This window comes from Silurus aristotelis (assembly GCF_946808225.1).
Source record: "Silurus aristotelis genome assembly, chromosome: 3".
Taxonomy (NCBI): domain Eukaryota; kingdom Metazoa; phylum Chordata; class Actinopteri; order Siluriformes; family Siluridae; genus Silurus; species Silurus aristotelis.
Window position 1 is genome coordinate 14225728 of NC_139576.1, and position 15085 is coordinate 14240812.

The 15085-nt window shown below is 35.5% G+C and overlaps 1 protein-coding gene across 3 annotated transcripts in view; it reads right to left on the reverse strand.

Annotated features, from left to right (window-relative positions):
* Nucleotides 1-15085, reverse strand: part of uxs1 (UDP-glucuronate decarboxylase 1) — a 204109-nt gene that overhangs the window by 9131 nt on the left and 179893 nt on the right. For all 3 annotated transcript variants that reach the window (XR_014532592.1, XM_083535882.1, XM_083535883.1), the window contains 6 exons: nucleotides 10925-10952; nucleotides 10001-10049; nucleotides 7090-7133; nucleotides 5384-5444; nucleotides 3657-3837; nucleotides 1179-1283 (listed from right to left, as the gene is read on the reverse strand). Coding sequence is in view for 2 of the 3 variants with exons in the window: in XM_083535882.1 (XP_083392008.1) it covers nucleotides 1179-1283; nucleotides 3657-3837; nucleotides 5384-5444; nucleotides 7090-7133; nucleotides 10001-10049; nucleotides 10925-10952 (468 nt within the window). In the remaining variant the exon portion in view is untranslated. The remainder of the gene's footprint in view (nucleotides 1-1178; nucleotides 1284-3656; nucleotides 3838-5383; nucleotides 5445-7089; nucleotides 7134-10000; nucleotides 10050-10924; nucleotides 10953-15085) is intronic.

Consider the following 15085-nt stretch of genomic DNA (forward strand, 5'->3'; position numbering starts at 1 on the left):
CCACATAATCCTGAATCTTTATAAACGAAGCACTTATACAGTATGTTTCAGAAGGCACCAATTTCTCCTATTGTAAACCTTATACACACTCCAGTCTGCCAAGGCCTTCACACCATTGTTTGAATCTGTGCTGGCAGGTGGATTAGGAGTGCAAACAGCATGCTCAAGCCATTTCTTATTATCATTTAAATTAAATCAAGTCGTAAAACTAATTAAAAAGTGCCCTGTTTGACTATTTTCAGCAGACCGTTTTAAACAAAATTCCCTAATATTAGGGATTAATAACCATGGATTAGTTATTATTATAAATCTATCCAATAATTAAAACGTGCAATTATATAGAGGTTATGTAGAATTGTATTGACAACCAAAATGCAAACGTGAATCTTTCAGGCGACAAACTGCAGATGAGAGGAGACATTACTAATGCAACACTGGAAAAAGTTGGCAGAGATTTCAGGGGATCAGTTTAATTCGTACAATTTATTCCAGATTCACGTGTTTGGCTCATCTGTTATGTTTGTTAGGAAAGTATCTTGGGATTACAAAGCAGCACACTGCTGAGTTTCTATACAAGATTTATCAAACTAGGATAGGAATGTGTCTGTTCATACTGAAAAGTTAGTTCTGTATATGTTCTAAAATACTAAATACAATTGAATTAATATCACAAAGTAGCAACAGTGGAAAGGTAAGGGAAAAGATTTAAGTAGAATGTCTTGTAGTAAAAAAAACACTTGTAATAAATCTCAGGATGCAGTTTAAAATATAGAAATTCACACTTATATATGTATATAATATACACAATGTGAGAATGTTGGGTATTTGTTTAGTATAAGCTATTACAGTTTTCTATTTTTTTTTTTGTTCAGTCAGGCAAATAGCTCTCTTCTGGAATATCCTGCTGCAGTCTAGACCTCAAAACTTGCATGTGTAAAATGATTTGTTCCACTTATCCAAAAATATCAGCAAAAGCTAATAACTTCATGAAGAACTCCTGTGCCTTCCTTCTTCCTGCTGCTTGCAGCTGGAGAAACTAATATAGAACTGAGTAAGGGGTCATTTAGACAGTAAATGGAATGCATTAGTGAAGCTAGAAAGGAGGTATTGGATTACTTTTTCTTTTAAGACACACAATATACACTTTCATAACTTCAAAGCTGTTTGACAACACTTACCTAGCATATTTAGGGTGCCAATAGTGTTGGTTTTTAGGGTCTTGATGGGATTATACATGTAGTTGGGAGGTGATGCAGGAGAGGCCAAGTGATAGATCTGATCCACTAAAATAGAAAAAATGCTTTAGTATTCAATAGAATCTTCTCTTAAACAACATGCTGCTTATATATAACAATATATTATTGTTATATAAATATAACAATAATCCAAACAGGAGCACATTAACTGTAAACAATATAAAGCAAATATGGATGACTAACTACAGTCAAAGTAAGAACATCCACTTTCAATTCTATGCTTCTATGCATCACAACATATTAAAGATCATCTGGTCCTTATCAGATCTTTAAAGAACATGGATACAACCTCAAATGAACAACATATAACATTACACTGTCATTTATTTATTTTTTTTGAGCCAAAATAGAAAAACCAAGTGTGAAAAACAATGTACATCCTTACTGCTTCTGTATGATTTAGGAGTCTAAGTAGCAGCCCGGTGATGCTAATGAAATGCCCTTGATAAATTAATCATTAAGTTTGAGCACCTCCACTAAAAAAAAGTTTTTAGCAGTTTTCCAGTCTGGAAAATAAAATAATAATAATAATTTTTATATATATATATATATATATATATATATATATATATATATATATATATATATATATATATATATATATATATATATATATATATATATTTTTTTTTTTTTAAAGGGTCATTAGGAGAAAGCCTCTTCTCTCTACAAAGGACAGGGCAGCACAGCTAAGGTATGCAAAGCTACATCTAAACAAACTACATGACTTCTGAAACAATGTCCTTTGGAAAGAGGAGAACAGAGTGGAGATGTAAGACCACAATGCACAGCACCATGATTTGCAAAATCTCACACAAAATCAGCACAAATGTCTCATTCCGATCAATCATGCTCGTGGAGGGGTGAGGATTTGGGCTGAAAATATTTTAGTCAAATGTAAGGCCATCTGACCAGCAGCTTAAGCTTGGTTGAAATTAAGTTTTAACAGGACAATGATCCCAAGCATGTCAGCTGATCTACAACAGAATGGTTAAAAAGTACAGAATCACAGTGTTACAATGGCCTGGTAAATCCTCAACCTGACTGAAATCCTTAGCAGGACCTTAAAGAAAGCTGTGCATAAACAAATGCCCTATGAACTAAAGCAACAATGTAAATTCCTCCACAAATTCCCTCACAATGATGTGAGAGACTGATAGTTATACAGAACATGATTACTTTTACGCTGCTGAAGGTGGTTCTACAAGCTATTATATATATCATAAGGTGTACGTGAGGTCATATTTACCGCTTTCTAAGACCTGTTACCCTTCTGATAACGCAAAAACCATACAGTTTGAACTGGGTGTACTTTTTTCTCATGACTGTATAAATAATATGGCCATTTGGTTCATTAAATACATTCATTAATGCTTTTTAAATCAAAGGATCAAACAAGATCTTATACAAGACTTCTATTAATTAATGCTGTATTCTATAAAAACATCATGTGGATTAAGTTATCTAAGTAAAATCAGGCATACAAAAAAAATCTATTTAAATTAAAATCTATTCAGCTGCAACAAGATGAGTTCTGCAAATAATTCTTTTATATTTAGTTATTATTGCAGAACGAATACTAGAATGGTATTTTGTTTTTAGTGCACTCAATATGGTAGTTATGCATACTCGTGCATGCAAACACACCTCGTCAGTTAGCTAACTGGCAAAAGAAATGAGGACTGATGAATAATACAAAAAAAAAAAAAAAAAAAAACATTCAGTTTCAACACTACTAATAAGGAAGTGGCAAAATGCTGCCATGAGGAAAGTCTCATTTCTGATTTTACAAAAAGAATAGACAATCATCAAGTCAGGCAAGTGTTACAATCAGAGAAAATAACATACATACAGGACAATCATTTAAATGTATTGCTTTTGAATGAAACGCATTGCAGACCACATTAGAGTCAGTGTTATAAGTCAGATATATTGTGGCTTCAATCCTTTCATTCTTATAGCAGCTGTCCACATATGCTTAAATGCATCATGAGCACTGTTAAGGGATTGTGCCATTAATTGGATATATTTTCAATCATTCTGCGGTCACTCAAAATGTCTGATAAACAGGCTGAATTCTAAAAAGAAGTTTCTTTATAAAAAAGAAACAAAATTTCTTTTATGCATATTGTTAGAAATAAAGAATAGCTGCATGCATTAGTAGCTCGTTTCACATATATACACACAAATCATGCTAGTCAGAATAAAATAATGCATTTTAATTAAGTATATAGTATGTGCTCTGCAATGTAAAAATCACGGTTTTGACAGAATTCATTAGTAATGTTATCTACATCCACATTTATACAATGCTCTGTGCAAAGATTTTTCAATGTCAATCACATTCCAATTAATTTTAATTATTAAAAAAAAATAATAATAAAAACAAATGCAACTCACCTTCAATATACAGTGGTTCTACCACATCATGGTTGATTAGCTCAAAGTTCTCATGGCCAATCCAATGCTCCACATTGCGCTTGCGGCCGGTAAAAAAGTTATCCACCACGGTCACCTCATGACCGTCCATCATCAGCTTATCAGTCAGGTGGGAGCCCACAAAACCTGCACCACCAGTGATCTACAGCGAGAGAAAGTGTATTGAATGACTTATTCAAAAGAGAAAACTAGCATATAATAACATGTGACAATACATACTTAAAAACAACTAAATATTTCTATCTGTGCTTTCATTGTATTAAGTGCCTCTGCAAATTATATAGACCTACTACTCGAAAGCTAAATTACCAAATCAAATTATACAAATTTCCTCGCATCCCAGCCAATTCTCTTTGCCAAGTCTATAAACTACAATTCAATATCTGATTGTTTTGATGCAGACTTTTAGTGCACTACACTGCTACAGATGAAAAAAAAAAAACATTTAACAGCATCCCTTCCATTACAAGGGAGTTTAAGTCCTTGCTAATAAAAATTGTTCTTCCTAATCTCCTGAGACAAAACTTTCTCCTTATGCTTCCTGTAGTCCATGTTCAGTGTGGTGCAAACCATGACACCAAACAGCACAGTGACTATTTTCTACCCTAAATTGGACTGACTGACTGATTACAAGTTTGAAGACACATGTAATGATGTGATAGAAGGGTATCTAAAATAGTGAAAGGGAGAGTTTATAGGACTGTGGTGAGACCTGCTATGTTGTATGGTTTAAAGACAGTGGCGTTAACTAAAAGACAGGAGGTGGAGCTGGAGGTAGCAGAGCTGAAGATTTTTCAGATTGAGAGGTTAAGATTTTCATTGGGAGTGACGAGGGTGGACAGGATTAGAAATCAGTTTATTAAAGGGAACGTGCATGTAGGACGTTCTGGAGACAAGGTGAGGGAGGCGCGATTGTGATGGTTTGGACATGTGCAGAGGAGGGACATGGGGTATATCGGTAGAAGAATGCTGAGGATGGAACCATTAGGAAGGAGGAAAAGAGAAAGCTCAAGGAGGAGGTTTATGGATGTGGTGAGGAAAGACATGCAGGTAGTTGATTTGAAAGAGGCAGATGGAGAGGACAGGGGGGATACGGAGACGGATGATCTGCTGAGGCGACCCCTAATGGAAGAAGACACCTGTAATGCTAATTAAAGGGCACACTTTAGTTTAACATGTCTGTATTTACATATTTCCTTAATCATTACAGAACACTACTAGGATCCCAACCTAGACAAGAAAATAGCTCAAATATGAACATGAACTGCCATTGGTTAATTCAAAATATGCTTGTTTTATATATCTAGACTAGACAAGATCTTTTACAAGACAAATCTTGCATTGTTTCATATTGTAGTCTATAAGAAAAAACAACAACTGCAACATCTGAATGAATGTATGTACCTAAAAACAGCCTCACAAAGAAAGCTATTTCAAAATTCACTTCAGTGCAACGAGTTCTGTTAAGGATTTTTCATACTTCAATTTTTCATGTTTAGTTTGTATGGTAAAAATCAGTAATGCTAGAATGCTCTTCAACTGTAGTACACTGAAAGAAGAAGAGCAAGGACAAGTGCACTCAACACTGAAGTTATGCATACACACACATATGCCTCTTCAGTAAGAACAGAAAGTTTTAGAAGACTGAACTATAAAACAGCAAAGTTTTACAAGAATTGTGTTTTTACCAAAATCCTCTTGCGATCCTTCTCGGAGAGAAACTTCACAGGTGGATACTTTTGTGTTAAACTGAAAAATAACAATCACAAACTGAGGAAAAGTTGCTTCCTAATAAAAGATTGTTGCAGGCAACAAAAGAATAAGTGATGATAGAAGGGAAAATATTAATGTTAATATTGATTAATAACATTTTAAAGCAAACATTTCAGGATAAAGAGGCAAATAATTGCAGGTTTCATACCAACCTTTACCTTGCTATTTACCTTACAAATATTTTCAAAATCCTCAAATTCCTACAAATTCCGGCCACAAACTGTTGCAGATCTAACAACTTTTAAATGTTAGAATCAAGTAGAAATGCATGTCATTAAGCCAACAAAATGATGTGGCAAAATAAAGAAAATATTTTTAGATATGCTTACCGTAATTTCCGGACTATTAAGCGCACCCAAATATAAGCCACACCCACTGAATTTTACAAAGATTTTTATTTTGAACATAAATAAGCCGCACCTGTCTACATTGAAACTAATGAACACGCACAGGCTTTAACGAAAGACATCCCTGTTACATGGTGTAACGGGTGAAATATATTGTGGCTCCTTTAAGAGCAGAGCGGCATTTTGGGAACAGCCTGCCGCCGAATTCTTCCGGTATTACTGCATGTGTGCAAGACCGAGGAATATGTCATTATTTTCTGATGCCCATTTCTAAATTTCTTGGACTAACCAGTGACGCTGTTGCCAAGAAAAATAAAAAAGCAAGAGTTTTAGAAACCTGTCTGTGCTTATATGATTTCTGTTGCAACTGGAGTTAGCGAGCTATCCCATGACCCAGATTTAACGTTACAACGGCTTGTATCTAAACAGTAGCCTACCAAGAAACTGTCTTACTGTCTTCCTCCTTCCTTTCACAACTATTTTTCTCAAAAATTTATCTTTTGGCATCGTCGTGCGTTTAAAAATCACCATCTGTGAAGCTTTTCTCCCGATGCCGTGCAGCTCAGAACGCAGGTGAAGTTTGTTTTTTCATGCCTGGTTGTTTTCAGCGTGACAAATGATTCGCATTTCCTGTTGCCAGTTCGAGTGAGTGGCAGGTCAAACATCAGAGGAACATCATCCATATTTATGATGTGGTGCGGCCCGATTCAGTGGGAGCGTGATTTAATATAAAGAGTTTCATTGGTTCACCTGAACTCGTTCGGCAGTTTCATTGGTCTAATGTTATGGGGCTCAGTTTTTTGGCTTGAAGTTTGTGAAACCGAGAAAAACCCAGGAAAAATCCATAAAATAGCCGCTTCGTTGTTTAAGCCGTGGAGTTCAAAGCGTGGGGAAAAAAGTAGCGGCTTATAGTTCAGAAAATACGGTAAGTTTTTCCAGTCATTGGTAAAGAAATTAGAAGTGGTTTAGTCATGTTGTTGGAAATCAGTTATTTCCAGTCCCCAGAAATAAGCCTATATGCTAAACATATCAGAGAATAGCCTACACATAGAAAAGTTTTCTTGGCATCAGGGCTTTAAACTAATGAGAAAAAAAAAATCCTTAATTTATTTATAATCTTGGCTCTATTTGTGCCTCAGTCCACTTATTTGTGCTACATCCTGACATAAAGAGAACAGCAGATACTAAGCTCTGTACTCTAAAATGTCAGCAAAAAACACTATCAAGTAAGAAGAGAAAGAAAAAAAAGATGTATACGATGATTGAAATCATACCTGAGCTCAAGATCCCGAATCTTCTCTCTTAAAGGTGCAACAGCCTGTAGAAGAATAAAAATGAAAACACACTGTAAAAAAAACGAACATAAAAAAACAAATGTATATGATGAATAGGAACAGTACATAAAAACAAATAAATTCAAACGTTAAGCAAGAAAAAGCTTAGAAAAAAATAAATAAATCAAAGGGGAAATTAGGGCAGATATGACAAGCGAATAATTAAGGTTTTTACTTACAAACATCAATAAAATAAATAAATAAATATTAACATCAAAACATCAAATATAAAAAAAATTCTTAGGCAGATATGAACACCGCATTCTGCTTATCAGTCTCTGCCTTTGTTCAGCAGCGATTAGATAATGGTGATTATCTTTAATTATTTATGCTTCTAAAGCATGTTTACCTTATTCATTTCAGCACCTAAACCTGTACTGCCTCTTTAAACATAACAATAAATGCAAGAGTACATCATATTTAATGAAACAATTCTAAAACCTGGCACGAGGAGCACACAATTTCATTACAATTCTGGCTACCTGATTTTTATTTAATCAACTGTTATTAGACCTATTCCTGGAAATGCAAATTGCAATAAATGAAAAATGGGATGACAAAAAAGGGTTAAGTGAGGTGAACATTAATGCAACACAAACTATGAACAATAATAAAAGATTAAGCTATGTTCGCTCTCATACTAGAAAAATAATGGTAAGAAGCCAATGTTTTTCATAAGGGGTTATCATTTAGGGAATTAGGTCACTTTGAATGTTGGTGATGTTTAGCCAGGTTTGCAGTAGGAGAGTATATATATTAACTAGGAAGCAGTATAATAATATTTTAACAATCTGGCTGAATACTAAATTTCTGGACAAATAAGCAGACCTGAAGAAAAGCATTTTAATCAAATCTTGTTCATCAGATGTCCCAGGATAAGTACATAATGATCCATCTCATACAGGATTATATTTTGTATTAGCAGACCCTTGCTTAGCTAAACACTTCACAGACCTCAATCCCTCTACATTCAACATCTTCACAGCACAGTCATGCTTTCTCTTCACTGGTATTTTACATTCCACCAACGTTTATCTGAATAACTACACATCGTATCTACATAGAGTGTAGAGTTTCTATTTTCACATTTAGACTATCTCTTGTGTGTTGCACAGACTCAGAGGGCGACGTCCAGATACCACAGAAGACCCATAATACAGTGAGGAAAATAAGTATTTGAACACGCTGCTATTTTGCAAGTTCTCCCACTTAGAAATCATTGAGGGGTCTGAAATTGTCATCGTAGGTGCATGTCCACTGTGAGAGACATAATCTAAAAAAAAAATCCAGAAATCACAACGTATGATTTTTAAACTATTTATTTGTATGATACAGCTGCAAATAAGTATTTGAACACCTGAGAAAGTCAATGTTAATATTTGGTACAGGAGCCTTTGTTTGCAATTACAGAGGTCAAACGTTTCCTGTAGTTTTTCACCAGGTTTGCACACACTGCAGGAGGGATTTTGGCCCACTCCTCCACACAGATCTTCTCTAGATCAGTCAGGTTTCTGGCCTGTCGCTGAGAAACACGGAGTTTGAGCTCCCTCCAAAGATTCTCTATTGGGTTTAGGTCTGGAGACTGGCTAGTCCATGCCAGAACCTTGATATGCTTCTTACAGAGCCACTCCTTGGTTATCCTGGCTGTGTGCTTCGGGTCATTGTCATGTTGGAAGACCCAGCCTCGACCCATCTTCAATGCTCTAACTGAGGGAAGGAGGTTGTTCCCCAAAATCTCGCAATACATGGCCCCGGTCATCCTCTCCTTAATACAGTGCAGTCGCCCTGTCCCATGTGCAGAAAAACACCCCCAAAGCATGATGCTACCACCCCCATGCTTCACAGTAGGGATGGTGTTCTTGGGATGGTACTCATCATTCTTCTTCCTCCAAACACGTTTAGTGGAATTATGACCCAAAAGTTCTATTTTGGTCTCATCTGACCACATGACTTTCTCCCATGACTCCTCTGGATCATCCAAATGGTCATTGGCAAACTTAAGACGTGCCTGGACATGTGCTGGTTTAAGCAGGGGAACCTTCCGTGCCATGCATGATTTCAAACCATGACGTCTTAGTGTATTACCAACAGTAACCTTGGAAACGGTGGTCCCAGCTCTTTTCAGGTCATTGACCAGCTCCTCCCGTGTAGTTCTGGGCTGATTTCTCACCTTCCTTAGGATCATTGAGACCCCACGAGGTGAGATCTTGCATGTAGCCCCAGTCCGAGGGAGATTGACAGTCATGTTTAGCTTCTTCCATTTTCTAATGATTGCTCCAACAGTGGACCTTTTTTCACCAAGCTGCTTGGCAATTTCCCCGTAGCCCTTTCCAGCCTTGTGGAGGTGTACAATTTTGTCTCTAGTGTCTTTGGACAGCTCTTTGGTCTTGGCCATGTTAGTAGTTGGATTCTTACTGATAGTATGGGGTGGACAGGTGTCTTTATGCAGCTAACGACCTCAAACAGGTGCATCTAATTTAGGATAATAAATGTAGTGGAGGTGGAGATTTTAAAGGCAGACTAACAGGTCTTTGAGGGTCAGAATTCTAGCTGATAGACAGGTGTTCAAATACTTATTTGCAGCTGTATCATACAAATAAATAGTTTAAAAATCATATATTGTGATTTCTGGATTTTTTTTTTAGATTATGTCTCTCACAGTGGACATGCACCTACGATGACAATTTCAGACCCCTCCATGATTTCTAAGTGGGAGAACTTGCAAAATAGCAGAGTGTTCAAATACTTATTTTCCTCACTGTATATACTTTTCATGAAACCCAAATGTGTCTCGGTAGTTTACGCACAGCAAGTATCAGCGAGTGTGTATGCATTTAAAAGGTCAACCAACCTCATCTATCCTCTGCTCAATCTTCAGCTCACTTTGCTCCTGAATCAACCTGTGCAGCAGAGAAACAGATTCATATTTATGGCACATACTACCCCAAACCAACATACAAATATATGATGGGAAAGGGCAGTGTTTTAAAAATAAATGGAAATTTTTATAGTCAGATACTGAGTGTTTTAATATACTTTTATACTTATTTATCTTTATTTATGTTACTTTACTCCTTTTTTTTTTATCTTGTATTTCTTTCATGTCGTAAAAAGCATTTCACTATATACTATACCCTGTATGAATGTGTATGTGACAAATTAAATGTAAAATTTTATTTGAATTTTAATATACAGCCTGATTGTTTAGTTCTTTGGTGAGTGGTAAATCAGATGTTAGGGGAAAATACTTAATAAACACTAATTAATAAACATGCAGATGCATTTACATTCTTATTCTTATATATTATTATGCACTAGTCTTTTCCTGACGAATGACTCAAAAATACTAAGATAAATGCAGAAGAAACACTAAGAATATACTGAATATTTAGTTTTCCAGGAGAAAATATTTTCTGTTGAGTGGCACTTATATAAAGTCATTTAAAAATAGTTCACTGTAATGTCATCATAGTAAGTCTAATCTAAATAATTATTATAAAAGTTAGGCACTGTAATAGTATATAAAAGATTGATTGTTTACCTCCTGAGCTGCATTTATCTATCTTGTATATTATGTATTTGTGATTTTTCTTGTTTATTGCTCATTATTTGTTTGACCCAGCAGATGGTGCAAATGTCTGGAGCAGCAGTCTTTTCCTTTACCACACAATTCTGCATAAGCATAATTACAACAAACATCTTCCAAAACACTTTTATATGCAATATAGTCAAAACACAGACAGAAAAATAACTGAAATCTGAGCTACATTTTTACCTCATGTTGGTGTAGGTTCCCCAGACAGCTATGAAAAAAAGACAGAAAAACAAGAAGCATTGTTAACAATACATCTCCAAGTAAAATAAGCATAAATACATTCACTGTGGAATAAAAATGCAGCATTGACAAATGAAAATAGATAGTAGGCAAAATATCTAAAGATTATTATATTGCATACTTTATTAAGTTTTACAGAATGAGCTTTTACTTTTCATTTTGCAATCCTCCTACATCCTAAGCCTTTTTTTTTTTTGAGCTAAGGATGGTTTTCCCATTTAGTCTGTACTTAAGTGCTTAAGTACAGCCCATCTTTCACAGCAATGGAAATAGCAATGATAAGAATTATGCGTAATTTATAGAGCCATGCCATGCCACCACACTGTCAGCTTCATTGTTCTTGGTCAGCATATTATATGCACTAATGCTATACAACTATCGAAAAAGTTTTTTTTTTTTGTCTTTTGATAAATTAATACATTCCTAATAATAATAATTATTATGATAATAAATATTACTATAAATATACTATTTTAATTCAAATACATTTTAACTATTTTTAATGAAAAACTGCATTAGCAAGGAATTAAAATGTAATTACGCTAGCTGAAACAGTGCTGAATACTGTAATGATCCCGAAGCCTTATGCAGTCTTTTGAAAAAAATTCTCACAATGTGAAGGAAAGTTTTTCATACATTGTGTCCTAAAAGTACGGTGAAAAACACTTTTTAAGCAAAATGTCTTCCAAATGATTTAACACCCAGGTTATATTAAATAATTTTCCAGACAGCCTTTAAGAATGCCTTTGATAAAAGGAGGACATAGTTCATGGCTGATGTTAGAAGGTTTTTCAATAGAGGAAAATGGCAAGTACATCACAAACAAACAAAACATTGCTGCCAAACATTAACAAATACAAAAAGACTGGAAGTTGTCCAGAAAAAACAATAAAAAAACATACACAAACATCCACTGAATGGAAACTGATTTTAAACTGACAGATACATGTGTTAAAGAAATGAGATTGGATGGCCCATAACTTTCTACTTTTAAATTCTGATAAGATGGAGATTTTGCTCATTGGCCCAAAAACTAGTATACAGAAGCTCCAGCATCTCAACCTGCATTAGGACGGATGTTCTGTAACCACTAGTTCAACAGTAAAAGACCTGGGAGTTATTTTAGACAGCAAATTATCTTTCAAAAATCATATCAACCAAGTTACAAAAACAGCCTTCTTTCACCTTAGAAATATTTCTAAGCTAAGAAATATGTTGTCTATATCCGATGCAGAGAAGCTCGTCCATGCGTTCATGACCTCCAGAATAGACTACTGTAATGCATTACTAGGTGGATGTCCGGCATCATTAATAAACAAGCTACAGTTAGTTCAGAATGCGGCAGCAAGAGTTCTTACAAGGTCAAGAAAATATGATCACATAACCCCAATCTTATCATCCCTACATTGGCTTCCGGTTAAGTTTCGAATAGACTACAAACTACTGCTACTCACTTATAAAGCACTAAATGGTTTAGCTCCCATGTATCTCTCCAGTCTTCTAACACGCTACAATCCGTCACGCTCCCTTAGATCTCAAGACTTCTAGTAGTTCCTAGAATCACATGCACATTATCAACTTGTGCTGTTAATATCATGAACAGCAGCTACACTAATTGCTCTCCACTGCTTCTCTTTCTCTCCCCATCCCGAGGCTTCCTGAGGTTTGGCCAGCTCCAGTCACGTCCCACCTTGTGAAGATTATGAACTTTAAAGAAGTAGATGCCGAACTCGCAAACATCCTGAACCATCTAGAGACGTACCAGGGCCATTTGGATCCCACTACATGTGTGGAGTTTTGACATTGGACCTCCTGGCATGGAGAAGCTGTTGCTGGATCTGTGATGATCACAAATGTTGAGCTCAGTAGCTCCTTCTTTTATACCAAAGACTGTAGAAAGAACATTACTTATAATCTTATACTCCAGTGCTCATGTTAGTTCTCACTCTCCAATGTTCTGTATTGTTAAAAGATTTCTGATCAAACTCTTGATGTCACCCAAATGAGGATGGGTTCCGCTTTTGAGTCTGGTTCCTCTCAAGGTTTCTTCCTCATTACATCTAAGGGAGTTTTTCCTTGCCACAGTCGTCACGGCTGCTCATCAGGGATAAATACACACCATTCACCTTGACTGTTGATTTCTGTAAAGCTGCTTTGAGACAATGTCTGTTGTGAAAAGCGCTATAAAAATAAACTTGACTTAACTTGATACATTCCTCTTTGTAGGAATACATATGGGTAACCATGATGGAAATAGAAGCAATTTCTCAGTACTCCAGTAATTTAATTCTGATACAGCATTAAAGGCTTGGGTTATTAACCATCAACTACTTTTTTTTCCAAATATTGCATAAATATGGCAATAAATCATAAACCACTAGGGAGAGTTTTCAGCACCTTGGAGAGCAGCTGATCATTATAGCCATTAAGCTGAAGTATTAATGTGTTGATGTGCAAGACAGCAATTTAAAAATAGGTCAGGAAAATCAATTATTTATGATCACTTTAGTTATTAGCATATTGTCGATGCATCACAGAAAAAAGCCTTTATATTTGGGCAGAATGCGACACACTGCTAAACTGTTGCCTTCTTGTCGGCCCTACAGAGCACCCTCCACCAGAACAGCCAGGCATAAATAATCTTTTCCCCTGCAGCCTATACTCTGCCTGAACAATTAAAATACTCATACCTACAAATTGTCCATCATAACTGACACATTTATACATAGAATCCAATGGTCTATTTGTAAATCCCACACTTGTAAATAATAGCTGTACATTCATTTCAATAATATTTTTACTTCTGTATATATTGCATTATTTAATTGTCTGTTTTACTATTTGGTTACATTATGTCTGTACTTTCTCCTGCACTGGAAGCTCCTGTCGCAAAGTCAAATTCCTTGTGTGTGTAAACATACTTGGTAATAAAGAATTTCTGATTCTGATTCTGAAGCTGTTGGGGGAAGTGTTTATTTGGGCATATTACACATGACTGTCCAAGGTAGCAAGCCTAGAGCAACCAGATGGATGCTTCTTTCTTTATAATTTTCATTTGGCAAATTATAAAATGTATTTTTCTGTAGCTGTACAACTTCCCTTCACTTGAACCAGGAGGCCCAAATATGTCTCAGCATAACAATATAAAGCAAAAATGGTTTCCAAGTTTGGAGTACAAGAGTTTGAGTGACCTGCACAGAGTCATGACTTCAACCTCACTGAACATCTATAAAATGAACTAAAACAAACCAAAGACCTCTAACCCAATATCAATAACACATGAGCACATAAATATGGGCCTTGCTCAAGGGCCCCAAGAGTGGCGGATTGACGCTTGAACCCCGGGACCCCCAATCAGTAACCCAGAGCTTTAACCACTGAGCTACCACCTTCCAACCTGATTGTGTGGTGGTGATATGCCCAACCTGTTTATTGAGATGACAAAATATTTTCTATTTTTCTTTTTATATTTCAATTTGAATTTCTTGAAAACAAAAACACACCATTAACATTTCATTCAAATTATAGGAAAATCATGTCCTACAATAGATTTAAAAAAATAATAATAATGTTTTATTTTACAAAATAATCTATGATACAACTGTCTGCTATAGTTTCACATAATTGGTTTGTGATGTGGCAAAAACTAGCGCATGTCACACACGGCCTTTCAGCAGGCTGTAAATAAGGTCCGAGATGACATGTCTTTTCAGTTACACAGTGTTCAACAACAAACAGCAAGAGAAAGATCGCATTTCCTATGCAGATTATTACTTTGAATGATAACATGCAGTGTTTGCTGATATTGTCGCTATAACAATTTGTGCCCACACTCAAGGCCTGTCACTTTTCAGTAAATTTTGCAGTAGCTTAGAGGAAAAAACATACATCGGATAAAGAAAATATATTACATCTGATCAGATACAGAGCATATTGTAAATATCAAACTTTCTACAGTGATAATCAGTATTGTATGCAATCAGGGCATGAACATCTTGAGGAGGAGGAATGCTGTTTTTAGCTTACATTATTTATAAATTATAAACATGTAAGTCTGAAATTTCTCTTTACATCATGTTTGGGCAGCATAGGTTTAATATG